Source organism: Camelina sativa, chromosome 8, assembly GCF_000633955.1.
Source record: "Camelina sativa cultivar DH55 chromosome 8, Cs, whole genome shotgun sequence".
In the NCBI taxonomy this organism is placed as follows: domain Eukaryota; kingdom Viridiplantae; phylum Streptophyta; class Magnoliopsida; order Brassicales; family Brassicaceae; genus Camelina; species Camelina sativa.
This window is the reverse complement of record NC_025692.1, coordinates 22,750,423-22,767,625: the sequence shown is the minus strand read 5'-3', so window position 1 is coordinate 22,767,625 and position 17,203 is coordinate 22,750,423. Positions and strand designations below refer to the sequence as shown.

Genomic DNA, 17,203 nt, shown 5'->3' with positions numbered 1-17,203 from the left:
ATATTCCTAAATTTAATAGAGAATTTGTTAAAATAATTTTTTGGGATACCCTTTTCAAAATTTTTTTTTTTTAACATTTTCATTTTTACATAATTTCAATAACTTAAATTAATTTTTAGAATTTTTTTTTAAAGTTTTGATTATCATTTTACATTTAGAATATAGTTTTGAGGGGTTAGAATTTAGTATTTAGAGTTTAGGATTTAAAATTTAGTGATTTTATTCATAGAAAATATTTTTGAAAATGACCGACCAAAGGATATTTTTAAAAAATGACATATTTTATAATTTTGAAATGAAAGGTATCTGATTTTGACACGTATTAATTTGTGAGAAAAAACGTATATAATAAAGTGAATCAAATACTTTTCTTTGTGTTACTGATATACTTGTCTCAGTAAGGTATGTTTCGTATAGGCTAAAGTTGTCTCCTCTCGTTCTTGAGCTATTAGCTTATCTATTTGAACCAAACGTATGGAAACAATTCTACATACTCACACCGATCCAATAAACTAGTGAGAGTTGAGAGAATAATGTTTAATAATCGACAATCTCGCCGGAGGTTTCGGCTCGGAAACTTAGCTAGACTTGTCCAGTTACGTCAAAACGTCAGCCAACAACCACCGCCACCACGAATGACTCTTCAAGAAACATTGTCTCAATCGCCACCTCAGTCACCGCCACTATCACCTTCATTTCAGCTGCCTCCAACTCAGTTTTCATCTCCGACAACATCAACAGCTCCTTATATCGAATCCCGTCAAAATAGCGGCGGCTCTCCACCACGAGCAAAGTCATCACCATTGTCGCCGTTATCACCAAAATCAAAGGAAGAGCCTCAATCGCAACCAATACCACCACTGATGTCAAAACATGTCGAAACACATCGGAGTCTACTTATCCACTCACCACCCAAGTCGCCGCTAATACCGCCACTGATGTCCAAACATGTCAAAACACATCGAAATCTACTTATCGAATCACCACCTAACTCCCCACAAGAATACACTGAGTCTCAGCTGCAATCTCTAGCCTTGGTGCCTCCTACACCAACAACACCACAAGCAAAAACGCCATTGTCTCCTCGATCACCTCCGTCGCAAGCATCACCACCATCATTGTCAGAACCAGAATCTCAGATGCCTTTACCACCACCCGAAGCCAAATCCCCACCTTCTTCACCTTTAACGCTTGACACTAATGAAGAATTCAATTCCAAAACATCTCCACCGTCTACATCCATTAATGAAACTCGATTACGACCATCGCCTCCAACACTATCAGAAACATCACAAGCAGCCATGACTCTTCCACCATCTTCACCGTCAACGTTAAACGCTAATGAAGAATTCCAATCCCAACCCACTCCACTCCCGTCTAAATCCACTGATGAAAATATTTCCCAATCACAGTCAATTTCGCCGCCACCACCACCGGCATTATCAGAATCTCATCCGCCTTTACCAGACGCCAAAACACGACCGTCTTCGCCGTCAACAACAAACACCAACGAAAATTTTGAATCATCGCTTCTAACATCTAAATCCATCAACGAAACTCGGTTCCGATTATCGCCTCAGTCGGAAGCACCGCCACCACCACCGTCCGGGAAAGGTGATACTCAACCGCCTTCATCACCATCAAAAGCCAAAAATCCACCGTCTCGACCGCCAACGCTAAACGCTGTTGAAAAACCCCAACCGCTTACACCGTCTAAATCTATCAATGAAACACGGTTTCGATCACCGCCTCCGTCAGAAGCATCGCCACCGTCATTATCAAAATCTAGCGAATCTCAGCCACCTTTACCATCATCACCAAAAGCCAAAACATCACCGCCTCCACCATCAACCCTAAACGCTAACGAAGAACCCCAATCCCAACCGCCTCCACTATCTAAATCCAATAATAAAACAAGGCCTCTATCACCGCCTCCGTCATTATTAGAATCTGGTAAATCTCAACCGTTTTTGCCACCACCGGAAACTATCAATGCACCGTCCCCGCCGTCCCAACCACCGCCGCTTTTGCCGTCTAAATCCATTAATCAAACACTTTTCGGGTCATCGCCTCTGTCGGAAGCATTGTCAAAATCCGGTGAATCTCAACCATCTGTACCACTTCCAGAAGTCAAAACTCCACCGTCAATGCCAAAAGTTAATAAAGAGTTCCAATCCCAAACGTCTCCGCCGTCTAAATCTGTTGCTGAAACTCAAGTCCGATCATCGCCACCACCGTCGTTATTAAAATCTGATGAATCTCAATCCCAAACGTCTCCATTTTCAACGCGAATTGAAGAACCTCAATCCCAACCGCCTCCACCGCTTCTGCCATCTAAATCTATTGATAAAAGTCTGTTCAAATCACCAATTTTGCCTAAAACATCGCCACCATCGTCATCAGATTCTGTTGAATCCCAGTCGTCTTTACCACCATCGAAAGCCAAAAATCTACCGTCTTCGCCGTCAAAAGCCAAAATCCCACCGTCTCTGCCGTCAACACTAAGCGAAACTGAAAAATCGCAATACCAGTCGCCTCCACCGTTTCTGCCATCTAAATCAATTGATGGTACTCCGTCCCAATCACCACCACCATCAAAATATACTGAAAACCCTAAATTAACACCGCCACCATTGTTGTCCTCGAAAGCTGCTGAAAACCTCAGATCTCAATCGCAGATGAAAACACAAATCCCCTCTCCTTCCACTTCTCCAGCCACGATCATCGCACCACCACCTCCTCCGAAATCGCCGCCGCCAGTTTCAACCTCAATCAAATCCCAGATAATTTCGTCACCTAAACCATCATTACTCCAAACTGAACCTAATAAGTCAATTGAATCTCACACTTCACCATTTCACAACAAGGATCTAAACCACAACTCAGACAAAACGGACGTTAAGCTCATGAAGAATAGAAACAGGGGAAAGGCAATCTGGTCAGATAAAAGAACAGAGCCAATGATTATGATGTTCATTAACAGTAACGTCCAAGGACTCAACACGTCACTATCGCTTGATTCATCATCCATCGATCATGAACCAGGCGTCCACTTAACCATCGATTCTGGTCATAGTTGTGATTTCTCTTCAAAAGTGTTTTAGTGTTGTAACTTGTCTCACACGTGTATGTGTATGCAAATCTATATATGATATGAGTTATTAATGTACCGGGTCTCTTCCAAAAAAACAAAAACAAAAAACCATGTGTAACAAAAGTTTGGCGCCATTACAAAAATGGGCCTTATGGTTAAACTTAAGGCTAAGTTGATTTACTATCCAGTTTCGGCCCACTGAACCTTGCGTTTGAGAAAATGAATCTTTTATTTTATACTCTTTTTTTTTTCTTCGGGTTGGCACATCCGCACATGTCTTACTTAGCACATATGGCACATCCCAATTGACAAAAGTGAAGTTCAATAATATGATTTTATCGAATCTTCTTTTTGTTGTTGTCAACATGCATTACTACTTTACTAGTATTACGTTCCTGTATCAATTATGACTTTATGAGATTAGTTTACGTTACAATGTTATGCTAATTATATGGATCAGGGGATTCAGGGGCAGGGCCATTGGTGTAAACGTTACTGTATGTGTATATATGTAAAGAATGAACTATTGTATTGCCTTGCACTCATATTGAACCAGCTTAATATATCATATTCAAAACATTAATTATTTCATGTTATGAAGTAGAAGAAAAATATCATGTTATGAATTCTAAATAAGAAATTATTAACCACTAAGAATTATACTCACGTTTATGCACTTATATATGTACTCTATTAATTTTTTTGGTTTTATTTTAATCTTCAACCTCTTGATTGATTCTTATACAAATGTCAAAATAAATAATGTTATTTTATTTTGTATATTTTTATATACAGCTGTTGGTCAAACTGGTACAGTTGATATGTTAAATGAAAAGTCAAATCACAATACAAATTCCCATGATGTGCAATACTATATACATTGTTCACCTTTTTTTTTTTGATGTGCAATCTAAAATAGTCTCACTTTCGAAAACGGAAGCTAGTAACATTTGTTATACCCTACATATAGACGTATGAAATTGAAAACCAAAAACTAAACCTAGAATAAACATTCGAATTCTCAACCTATCATTTCTTTTCAACACACACAAACAATAGAACGTTTTGATTAATTTTTTTTTACTAGTAATGAAACCCAAAAAAAAAAAGAATACAAATACAAGCCAGAGACCGGATATATCAAAATCAGAAGTAGTTTTTTAATTAAAGCTATATATAGGGGGAAAAAGGAGCTGGATGGCATTATAGAGAGCATATAGAGACAAACATGCCTCAAAACTTTTTGACGCAATGCTTTATTGTAGTATTTATTACTTCCCTAATTACAATGTAACCAAAAACGAAGTCGTCGCCAGACTACTATTCATGCATGCATACACATCTGTTTTTAAATTCAAACACTATTGGGAACATACATATATGCATATATCGTTGTAGACAGTGGCGTGAAGTTCCACGTGAAAAAATACCCCATGCCATAAAGAAACAAGAGTAATGTCTTCGCGTTGAACAACTTTTTCCACTAATACTTCCAATTAGCTTAGACCTGATTCTGCAACTTATCTAGTTAACTTATTGTGCGCATATTAATATGGCCTTTACATTCTTCGCCACTTACCCATAATCAAAATATTACGAATTTACGAGGTTACACGCAAAAAACGTATAAAACAAAGATATCTTAGAAAATTTATAGAATATATATAGTACTACTACTCCATCTTTTGTTAATATATAGCTAGCTAGTATATGTTTTGCAACAAGATAACTTTTGATAAATGATGTTTGATAATTAAAAAAATTTACTGTAGTTTTATTTCTCAGTTTTTTGTATTACTACTGTCTAATTGAAATGTGTATTTATTTTAGTGCAAATTAATTAAGTTTTTGAAACGTGCATATAAGTATAACTGATAAAGTGGGAACTTGGCAGTGATACCAAAAAAGTAAAACAAAAATAAATATGTTTCTACAACTGGTCATCCTCAATGTACCCAACTACTACTCTGACAATTTTCTCTTGCCTTCTTTATTTCTCGATTTCATATACTATATGTCTATATATACTTCGTTTATAAATGTAGTTTAATCTCAACCAATCGCATATAATCTATTTTCCTAATATAAGATTTTTTTTTTTTTTTTAAGTTCTCAGAATATGCAAAAATTTCAATGAAAACATGTCGGCTGAAAAATAATTAATGACGTGGATACTTAAAATGAATACAAAATAATTATATTTTTAAAGAAGACAAGGCAAGCGCTAGGGTTTTGGAATGACAATTTGTTTCGGTCTCCTTAAAAGCCCACCACCTCCTCATCATCATTCCCTTATCATAACACCATCATCATCATCTCTCTCTCTCTCTCTCTCTCCCTCTATTGTCTTTTTCTCGCTCTAAGTATTACTCCTTTAAGATTGAGCTGTGACTGTGTGATGATTATCATGAAGAGAGGCTATTTCCGTTGTGGGGAATGTTGTTTGGATCGAGGATATCATATCCACACCATACACAAGTTTATATATATATATATATTACGATATGCATGATACGATTGTGCAATATTGTACATATATATGGCATCGTCGGACCAGGCTTCATTCCCCTCAACATGTTAAATGCCGTCAATCACTCATGGATTGTTTCTATTGGTTTGACAATGTCTTCCTTTGGCTGTTTGATGAACATTCTCTCTCTCTCTCTCTCGCTCTGTTTCTATGCTGATTGATCCAATAATCATTTTCTTGCATTGTGTACAAGTCGGCAAAAACTACAAAAACCATTTTAAATGATCCTTCCCACTTAATTGACTGCAAAATGCTAACGTGATTAGTATACATTTAATTTATGATGACGGATCGAGTTTCTTCTTTGAGGAAATAACTTTTTCAATGAATAATTTGTAATCGATTTAACATAATAAGTTAGTATAATATGCCTGTTTAGAGATAGATATATAATTCGTATTTGATTAAGTGGGAAGGCAATCGGTTTTTCGTAACATGATATTTTTATCCATATAGTTATAACATCATATTCTGGCGTTCCAAACTTATTTTATTTTAAGTTCATATTTATATAACTAAATGTAGCTTTTAGTTTTCGTTAGTGCAGTTATTTTTGTTTTTTGTCACGAAGACAAAGACATGTTACGTCTGACCCCAACATGTTATATTGTTATTTATGTATATAAAAGTCATATATATTTCAAAATAACCATACTTATTCCCGTGATTTATATAATAGGATTCACGGGAAATTGAAGCTTTTGACTATGGGGGGGAACATAGCAAAAAGAGAGATTGAGAAAAGTCTTTTGTTTTTTGCGTTGTCAAAGTTGCTTCACCTTTTCATGTCACACCTTTTCCTAGTATTTATGAAGAAGAGATGTGACGTCTTCTCTCAATAATTCACTCAACCGCGACTTCCTGCGTCGTAACGTTGCTCTGAAATCAAGAAAAAAAAAACTTTTAACTGATTCACTCGAGTAATTGTCAATTTCGGGTTTTTTTCTTTATAAGAAAAATAGATGTAACTGATTGAATTCATGAATTGTATGAGGATTAGTTTAGTGAAGAAGAAAAACAAATCTATTTATAGAATACGATCACACTGGCTGGGCAGCTGGCTGCTTTATCTGTGGATCACAGCATTTGTAAAAAGAAGACGAGTTTATCGAAACAAATATGTTTATAACCAAAGTAATATATATAGCCCATGAATAACCCAATCGATTATGTCAAACTTATAAGGCCTGACGGTCCATTTCACTTTTAATTTTCTGGCAGGCGAAAAGAATATTTTAGAAAAAGCATTTTGGCATAATATATATTTTTAATTTCAAGTGGGAATTTACCTATAAATAATATTCTCTCCACTAGATATTCCAACAATCTAATGAGGTTTACTTTTTTTTTTGTTTTTGTACAATTCATACGTACGTGGTACGTTACGTCCCTTTAATTCGTTTGTCCCCATTAAAAAAGCTTCTCTTTAAACTTTATTTCATATTTCGCCAAAGATTTACGCATTTGATTCTCTTTAAACTCGGTTAAAATGCATTATTGGCGGTAACGCAAATTTAGTAATTTATTGACGAAATTTAAGTTATTACATATTAGTTATTACTTATTACTAATGTTTTTCTTAACAATCTTTAATTTGTTTGGCTGAATGACCAACTTACCTTTGTACTAGAGATTATTAATTACTATGTCACTTTTCACTAATCGTCTTTGGAGAAAAAAATAAAAATATACACAAAAACAAATCAATATTGCAATTGACTATACAAAGGAATTTCACTTTATTGTGTTGATGTGAATTATACAAGTAAACGTGATATATATAAACGAAAAAACGAATTCGTATGAATATATATATATATATATATATATATATATACTTTGTGAGAAAAAAACATGTGGAAGATTCCAATCATGTAAATCAGACGCTAGTTTTTGACTATTTGTTAATTAATATGAAAAGGTTTTATTTATTTTTGAAAATAAAAGAAAATAATTCGTGAGGTACCTACTTTAGCGCCGGTTTGCACGAATCTAATTTTTCCTACCACTAAACCACCACTTTTTTTTTTTGTTCCTTATCCCAATGCTTCTTTCAAAATAAATATTTGGCTTCTAATAATTCGTTCCACAGATAAAGATATTCTATTCAATATATAAAAAAACATTTCGTGAAAATATCACATTATCTGTCATAGTTTGATGGATGTCACATTTAGATATGGGCAAAATTATTAAAACCAAGAAAAAAACCCGAAGTTGATTAAAAATGAAACCAAACCAAACTTGGAATCGATAAACTCTCCGAACGATTCACGGCTCTAATATTCGAAGAATTAAAACAGTTAACAGCACCAAGAACTGAATGGGTATTCGAAATATAATTATATCAAAATGTTGATTGTATTTAGAGATAATATGACTAATTAGTTGCTAAAATTTACAATCATAAACCCAAATATATCAAATATTTGCAACACATAAATTTCTGTTTTAGTTTGATGGATGTTACAACAACTTTCAAACCTGAATCTGTCTTTTAAAGATATATCTGATTTGAATAATCAATTGAATACTCAAAATGTAACAAACATGATCAAATTAATCTTTGTACACAGTTTCCTTATATATCTTTTAGTAATAAGACATCTATACAGTATACAATCGTAGTGGATGCGGATATTAACTACAAATACATATACATGTGTGTCATCATCTCCGTTAATCTTGGGTTTTGGAGGATTATCATTTAAGTTTAAGTTTTAATGATGACAAAAAGGAAAAAGAACAAAAAATAAAGTACATCATAATATACATAAGTCGTCCCTATACATTGGGATAAGATTAAAGTTTGTTTCAGTGCTTAAATTTCAAGTAAATTATATTCGATATACTTTTTTAAAAAAGTTATATTATTAGGGATTCAAATTCGGTCCAAATACGTTAAAAAAAAAAAATTATGCGCACCCCAAATTTGCTATAACATCACTTCTCTTTAAAACCACTTAAAGAGACTCATCTTCAAAGCAAATGACCAACATGCGACCTTTTCTTAACCATCCATCTCTTGCAACCGTCCAAGAACCCTGGCTATATTCCTCTACTTTCTAGGCAAAACAAAAACCAGTTTCTCGAGAAAATAAATCAACATGGGAGAAACAGAAACCATGGCGACAAACTAACTAAACCACCTATATCTATTATTATCTATACTACTATATATTGATCCAATGGGTAACGGAGACAGAGCCATGAGCCACTGGAGCTTCCACATCCCACGTCTCCATAATCATCATCATCATCATGAGCATGATCATGAAAGGATACCAAAAGGGTGTTTGGCAGTGAAGGTAGGACAAGGAGAAGAGCAAGAGAGATTTGTGATTCCCGTTTTGTACTTTAATCATCCTTTGTTTGGACAACTCTTGAAGGAAGCTGAAGAAGAGTTTGGTTTTGCGCAAAAAGGGACAATCACGATCCCTTGTCACGTTGAGGAGTTTAGGTACGTTCGAGGATTGATCGATCGAGAAAACACTAAATTTATCGGTCATAATCTCTTTGATCATCACCACCATCATCATCAGAACCATCTCATCCGGTGTTTTAGAGTTTGATGATTTTGTTTTGGCTTTTCTTTTTTTTTATAATAAAAGTATATTTTGTATAATTATCTCATGTTGTTGTTGATTGTAAATAAATATCGGTCTTTGTTTCATCTTTATCTAATTGTGTGGCTTTTTGTTGTTGTTGTTGTTCAGATATATGTCTCCTTTCCCTCTTTTTTTTTGTTGAAGTACATATATGTCTCATGATGATGAATTTGTACGCTTATGTATTTCGCTTGGCTTTCCAACTATTTTACAATAGATGAATCAATGGACAAGGAAGTAAATTAATGGATTTTTTCTTGTTTTGATAAAGGTAATTTGATGGTTCTATCACACATATACCTATATATACCAAAAATATACTACTTCTATGTTACGTTTACGTTGATAAACATACGTGAAAACGTACGAAGCTTTTTTTTTTTTTTTTTTTGAAATAATGTAAAATTATATTCAAAAAAAAAATATACTTGGTTACAACTGGTGCAGCTTTTGTTTAATGTTTTTGAGACTAAAAATTAGACAGAAAAATAGGACTATAGCATATGAGTTATTGTCGGGACTGCAACCACAGTTGGTATGCTTCATCAAAGCGGTGATCTCCCAGCTTCCCAATTTCAGTTAGCTGGTCCTCAATCTGCTTATCAACCCAGCCAATGAGCTACAACGCAGTGTGAGCCGCCTCACCATGCCTCCGCCCATTATGCTCACGCCAAATGGTGTAAACAACTATTTGAAAAAGACTACGACGAAGAAAACTCTCGACACGACTGTGTTGATTACTCGAGATGGAATTAAGCAGAGTAACCCAATCAGTCGAATACTGCGCTCTGAAAAGTCCTTTCGCCAAAACAGCCCAAACCTCAGTGGCGTAAGAGCAGGAAAAAAAATAGATGAGTTCGAGTTTCGAGAACATGGCTGCAGAAAACACAGGAACCCGCAGCCTGCCCATTCCATTGAACCATACACTCTCCTGTTGAGAGCTGATCATGCGCGGCCAACCACACACATAAGGAGTACTTTGGCACCGCATGAGTAAACCATACACCTTTATGCCAAGCGACTGTATTTGCCATCGTCCTAATATGGTTCCAAGTGTTGCGGGTGGAAAAAGCTGATCTGAAACTATCCCCCTTCCCTCACCATAACAGAGTATCAGATGTATCACATCGTTGTAGCCATTGAGTGTGCAGAAGAGCCTCCATATCATTAAGATGATTAACTCTATAGCGGCGTCGTCTGCTTGTGCGCCAAGCTTCAGCCAATGTACTCTGTTTTGAGATCCCCATGTCCATCATGCCTCTATCTCCTCCATAGTCAAGTAAAATACCCATAGAAGACCAATTATCATACCAGAAGGAAGTGGACTCCCCATTACCAACCTCTACTCTACAGAGCGGCCGAGCTAGATCAGGATATTTAAGTAACTTGGGGCATATCCAGGACCTAAAGCTTGAAATGGCCTTAATAGACCAAAAAGATTGGTCCTTCATTAGATTCATGTACACCCAACGGACCCATAGAGAGTTGCCTCGGGATGCAATTTGCCAAACCAGTTTTAAACAGCCAACAGTACGAAGCTTCTTTATATCGTAAAGGATTACATTCTTTAATCTTTAAATTCATCTGATCGAAATTTTCTTAATTTTTTGTTATCTGATTTGCTCAAATTAAACCCTAGAGATACTCTCTCAAATTAAGAGATCACTGCAGTACTTAGGGACCGAATTCCACAAAAACTCAAGACTACACAATAAATTATAGAGTTTTATGATTACGCTAAACAGATTAAGTTGAATTAAAAATTGAGAAAAGCAATGCAAAATATTAAATGAAAGTGTTGTAAATTCAGAGGATCAAAAAGCTAGGCCTAGGGAATTTCTCAGGAAATTATGAAATATTAAATCAATCAATAAATTAGGATTCAAGCAATTAAAAATCAGATCTAGAACTTTAAACACTTTTGTAAAATAAATCAGTTCTCACTGCAAATATTATCAAAATTTAAAACCAGAAAATCCAAATCTCTTCGTAAAATTCTAGGTTAAAAATCAGCTTTAAATTCAGGTTTAAATAAGTTCACAAAATTACTAAATCAAATCTCTTTGCAGAAAGTAATTTTGCTCATCAAATGTTTTAATCAAGAAAATTAATTATATTCTCATATCAATTTATTTTCCTAAGGTATTAATTCTAGGTGATCAATCAATAATTAATATGAATAACAACCTAAGATGAAGTTCTAGAAAGATAATGAATCCTAAATAAATAGATCTAATAAATTATAAAATCCCTGTGAAAAACCCTGAACCTAACAAGCAAACTACTCAGACATAATCAATGAAGAACAAAACATAATTCTGAATAATAAGCAACTTAAAATAAAAAGAGTAAAGAGGGAGTTTATGAATTTTTCCAAAAGCTCTCAAAATCTCACATGATTGCAGAAAATAAAACTTGCTGGAAAATAACTTGTAGGGTTTCTAAAACCTAAAAATACTATATATATATCCTAAAACACGTCAGGGACTTGTGCTGTAATTATGGAAAACTTCGGGCAACTTTGTAAAATTTCCAAATTTGAAGACTTGTCTCGACTTGCATGGGTGTCGATCGATGCTCATGTAGTGTCGATCGATGCTCTTCGTATAATCAGACTCCAAATTGATTTCCTCCGGTTACATGCTTGAGAATCATCCAAATTGCTCCATTTCGCTTCATCCGTGCCAAAATCCTAGAAAACCTTTTAAGACTATAAAACATCCTAGAAAATAAATCAAAAGACTCAAAAACCACACTTATATCATGATTAAAAACCACAAAAACCATGATATATCATTATCTAAATCAATAGTTTATTCAATCTTTATGGTCATAAAAACAAAACAACCTTATGAATTATGATGTTTATAAGAAAAGACTTTATAAAAATCACACACTTGCAGGAAAGTGAAGTAAACTCTACCCTTTAAGAACCCGAAATTTTTTATTTCGATTACAGTATTCCGTACGATTCCTTGAAAATAATAATGGATTGAAGAATTTTGAAAGTGGAAAGAAATGGACGTACGAGAGGCTTTGACCATTCTGTATGGCCAGAACAGCAAAACGCACTCACTACAAAATACGATCCGGTAGGTATATCTTCTTCGTGAGTTTAAAACATGTTTATAAGTTTATGGGTCAGTTTGCACCAAAAAAATAAGGTTTATGAGCCTAGCTTGGGCTTTAGTATTGCTTGAAAACATATTTCTAAATGAGTCTTTTTATATACTTCCCCCATGCAGTAAGCAAATCCAACAAGCCGAAAATGACGACAAATGGAGAGAGTTAACAACAAAAGTTATTTTAAACAGTCATAAAATATCTTTAAATTAATTTTTTTTTTAAAATCTTTTAAATTAAAAAAAATTAACCTAAAATATCTTCAAAATTAAAGATTACTTTGTTATTTAATGGAGTGAGATACTAAAACTAAAAGAGAGATCTAATATGCTTTCCACCCAAATGGAGTAAAACAAGACGAGCAAATTCGCACCCCTCAAACAAATATAGTATAACCAATCATAGGAAAATACTTAGCATAAAGAAGATGATCAAGTTTCTCCTGTTAACAATTCTGGTGATCTCTCCAATTTCGATATGCGCCAAGAAGGACCTGATGGTAAATGAATGCCACAATACACAAGTCCCATCCATATGTATGCAATGTCTCGAATCCGACCCAACATCCGTTCAAGCCAACCCTGTTGGCATCGCTGGCATCATCCTACAATGTCTTGACGCTCACCTCCATATCATCATCAAGCAAGTTTTCACTTACAACCAAATATATATTATAATTTAAAACTCTTATGTATATTAATATATCCTATAATCTGTTATCAATTCTCTAAAAATGGTGTAGCAACATAACGGATTTATCCTCAAAGAAAGACGAAGGTGAAGTGAAAACAGCTCTAGAGGTTTGCAAAAAGGACTTGTCGATGAATGTAGCTACAAACTTGTCGGAAGCCAAAAAAAGTCTAAAAACAGGTGATTACGATAAAGTAAACCATTTGATAGAGCTTGCGCTTGGCTTTCCTCATGGATGTCTGTTCAAACTCAAACTTGTCAAGTTCACGTCTCCCCAACTAAGTAGCCAAATCAATATATATGGCCAACTCTCTGATGCTGCTATGCGGATCATTGATCGCTTCTAATAACTCCGTGTTGTTCTCTGTATAATTCAATAATTCACCTCATTTTCTTACTTATTTTTGGAGAATAATGAAATAGTTGAACATATACTTCATTACATGATGTGACTCGTGTCGTCACCAAAAAAAAAAAAAATGATGTGCCTGGTATAAAATGATGACATCAAATAAATAGAGACATAGAGTATGTTGAATCCATTAGTTTCCTTGGCCATTTATCTTCGAACCTTTAAAGTTTAAACCGAGTTCTCAGTACCACATAGGATTTAATAGTAAGATTCATGTAAACTGGTTCCTACGCAAACCTTTCACGAAATTCCTTAAAAACCTTTTCAAACACGAAGTTTGCGTACAAGATCTTTTATCAATATATATAGACGAGACAATTATATTTGTCACCCAAGTGACTTTGTTTATATATATATAGACGAGACAATTATATTTGTCACCCAAGTGACTTTGTTTTTATATGCAAAGTCACTTTGGTATCAAAATAAAGTTGTTTCGCAGAAGAAACAATTTTTTCAAATTAAAATAATAAATCCAATCATATTTTTGGGTGTGTGAATGGTGTAGGGACTAGGGACCATACATATTAGCATCCTACCATCACAAAACCACGTACCATGAGCTGATGGGACAATGTCAATAACACATTTCTACTATAAACTTATGTTTTAAGCTTGTTAAACTAGTTAAATATATTCACTTATGGTAGTGCCCAGTGATAAAATAGCTAAACATATTTGGTTAATTATGTGATTAGTTGTAGTGAAGTGACGTCCTACGAATTATTCGTCGGTTTTGCCATTCGGTAGATATTACTGGTTTAGAAATATACGCAGTACTTGACCTATTTTGTAAGATGGAAGTTTGTGTTAATAAATTAATACTTAATATCATTGTTGTGTCATTATACTGTACGAAGTTAAACTGTTAAAGTCGTCATACATATCAAGTTCTATTCCTTTTCTTTCCTTTTTTGCCAGCCAGTTCTTTTCATATTTGTCAAAATAAGTTTTGTTTTTCTAATTATCATGCAATGTAAAATCCAAAACAATATATTGTCTATATAGTTCATCACAGTTGGACCATTAAAAGTATAACAATAATTTGTCTTCTTACTATAACATTAAAACGAGGAAAACAATTCAGTTTTCACGTGACTGACTATGTACGTACTATTGAAATATTTATCCAGGATAAGTGATCACGAAAACCAGAATAAAATAGGAGTTATTACATATCGAAAATAAACTTATTTTCTTCTATTTATATCTTCTTCTCTATTATTTAGAATCTTATTCATCCAATCCTTGTCTCTTCATTGGTTTGGCCGGGAAAATAAATGGATAATAATCTTACTTTCTCTCCATCTTTGTCTTCTTCTATGCTCTCTATTACGCAAAAAACTCAAGCCATAGTGTCCTCGTCTTCGACGGATCTACTTCAGCAAAAACTCCGGTTTCTCGTGGAAACATCGCCGGACCAATGGGCTTACATAATTTTTTGGCAAAAGATGATTGATGATCAATCGGACCAGTCTTACTTGGTTTGGGTTGACGGCCATTTCTGTGGAAACAAGAACAACAAATCCCAAGAAAATGTTCATTTTTTATTTCTCTATATATATATATATATATATATATTGTTCTTTGTCTATTATGTTTTATGAAATCAAAATATTCAACTTTTATTTTATTCAACTTTTTAAAGAAAAATCTTACAAAACAATATAATTTTTCTCACCCTTTATTTTTTGTTTCTTTCTTCAGCATACAACTAAGAGCATCGAGTGTGAGCTGATGATGGACGGTGGAGATCTTGAATTGTTCTATGCCACATCTTTTTACGGTGAAGATGGGTCGCGGAGAAAGGAAATTTCCGACGAATCTTTGGTTTGGCTAACCGGTCTCGACGAGCTCCGGTTTAGTAGCTACGAGAGGGCTAAAGAAGCTAGTTTTCACGGGGTACACACATTCGTCTCCGCACCCATACACAATGGCACTATCGAGCTTGGTTCGTCTGATTCCATTAAACAAAACTGGAACTTCATCAACCGGGTCACGTCAATGTTCGGGTCAGGTCAAACCCTAGAGCTCACTAACCAAACCGGTTCTTATCCTAAACCGGAAGAATCAGATGATTCAGAAACTGGAAATCAGCAAATCACATCGGAAAAAATACGGAGGACGAAACTTGAGACGACGGACGTAGCTACGGCGAAAGAGAATCATCCTTCGCGGGGGTTTTCCCACGTGGAGGCGGAGAGGCAGCGGAGAGAGAAGCTAAACCACCGGTTTTACGCTCTACGTGCCGTCGTACCAAACGTATCAGGAATGGACAAAGCGTCGCTCTTATCCGACGCCGTTTCGAACATCCAAAATCTTAAAACCAAAATCAATGATCTCGAAACTGAGATCAAGAGATTAAAGACGATATTGACCGCGGAGACAGATCCATTAGACAACAACAGCAGCAACAGGTCTCCGTCTTTCGTAGACAAGGTCAACCAAAGACCTTCGGAATCAAACTTGGAAGTGCAGGTGAAGGTCGTCGGAGACGAAGCCGTGGTTAGGGTTCAGACGGAGAATGTGAACCATCCTACGTGTGCACTGATGAGTACGTTAATGGAAATGGATTGTCGTGTACAACACGCGAACGCATCGCGCTTGGGGCAGATTATGGTTCAAGATGTTGTTGTTTTGGTTCCGGACAAATTACGATCGGAAGATTGTATAAGGACCACACTTGTCCGAAACCTAGCTAAGATTACTAAGCTAAATTTAGCCATGTATACGTAATGAAAATCGATAATGATGCTTTGTTATTAATTGACTTATTTTGTTGTTGTCGGTTTCAAACAATAGCCATTGAGTGTTTTTCTTTTTTCTTTCGATGAGTATTCAAATATGTAGTTACGAGTCATAATCCATATAGCTTTAACCCTTTTGTCGACAAAAAGAAAATAATCCATATAGAAAATTTGAATAGTTGTAGAAATTAAGTATATAAAAGAAAATAACCACGGAAGAAATTGTAGACCATGACACACGGTCATCCAAAGCATAAATCTTAGGACCACAGGCACTTCTGTGAAAGCAAGTTAACATCTGTAAAATCAAGTCAGTTCATATATATAAACAAACGCATTGCTTTATATTTTACTATTATCAAACTGTTACTGTATTAAGATTTAAAACATTGATTGGTTTTAAATATATTTACAAGAGTTTGGGCCAGGGAAAAAAAATACTAGTACAAACTGTGTAAGAGCATCTCCACTCATGGGTACTCATGTTTTTGGCCCCAAAACAATATTAAACAACCTAATTCTGGGTCCACGAAGGTGAGGATCGCTACTATGGGAAGTAATTTTAGCAACGGGTTAAGAACGCTATGTGGCATCCTGTGGTAGGTTGGAGTGAAAATATAAAATGTTTTTTTTTTCTTTCCCATTTCTTCTCTCTTTCTCCCGACTGTCTCTCTCTCTCCTCTCTCGCAGAAGACAAACAATTGAAGAGGCGATTCATCTCGAATCGGAAAAATCAATGGATTTCCGTTTAAGTCTTTGATTTTTCCAACTTATACTAGAAGATAGTTGGTCACCCGGAGGCGATGGCTTCCAGATTGGCTCAATCGTGAGAGTTGACGGTTCGGTTCTCACGGCTACCAACGGCGGCGGTTCCTTTTAGTGGGACAACGAAGGCGGAGGATTCTTCTGGTGGCCTACAAGGAACGGTGAGGTCCATTGGCTACCGAATCGGAGATAGAAGGTTCGTCTTCTCCTTTCCGATTTATTGCATGTATTTGA

General features: G+C 35.2%; 4 protein-coding genes across 4 annotated transcripts; all 4 read left to right on the top strand.

Annotated features, from left to right (window-relative positions):
- Positions 427-3,274, top strand: LOC104707972 (extensin-like). The gene has a single exon (XM_010424438.2). The coding sequence runs from the start codon at positions 534-536 to the stop codon at positions 3,102-3,104; it is 2,571 nt and encodes an 856-aa protein (XP_010422740.1). The 5' UTR covers positions 427-533; the 3' UTR covers positions 3,105-3,274.
- On the top strand, positions 8,548-9,218 carry LOC104707971 (auxin-responsive protein SAUR32). The gene has a single exon (XM_010424437.2). The coding sequence runs from the start codon at positions 8,813-8,815 to the stop codon at positions 9,194-9,196; it is 384 nt and encodes a 127-aa protein (XP_010422739.1). The 5' UTR covers positions 8,548-8,812; the 3' UTR covers positions 9,197-9,218.
- LOC104707970 (pectinesterase inhibitor-like) lies at positions 12,251-13,442 on the top strand. The gene is made up of 3 exons (XM_010424436.2): positions 12,251-12,256; positions 12,672-12,997; positions 13,098-13,442. Exons 1-3 carry the CDS (start codon positions 12,251-12,253, stop codon positions 13,390-13,392), a joined length of 627 nt encoding a protein of 208 aa, XP_010422738.2. The 3' UTR covers positions 13,393-13,442.
- LOC104707969 (transcription factor bHLH14-like) lies at positions 14,563-16,271 on the top strand. The gene is made up of 2 exons (XM_010424435.2): positions 14,563-14,995; positions 15,165-16,271. The coding sequence occupies exons 1-2, from the start codon at positions 14,738-14,740 to the stop codon at positions 16,191-16,193; spliced, it is 1,287 nt and encodes a 428-aa protein (XP_010422737.1). The 5' UTR covers positions 14,563-14,737; the 3' UTR covers positions 16,194-16,271.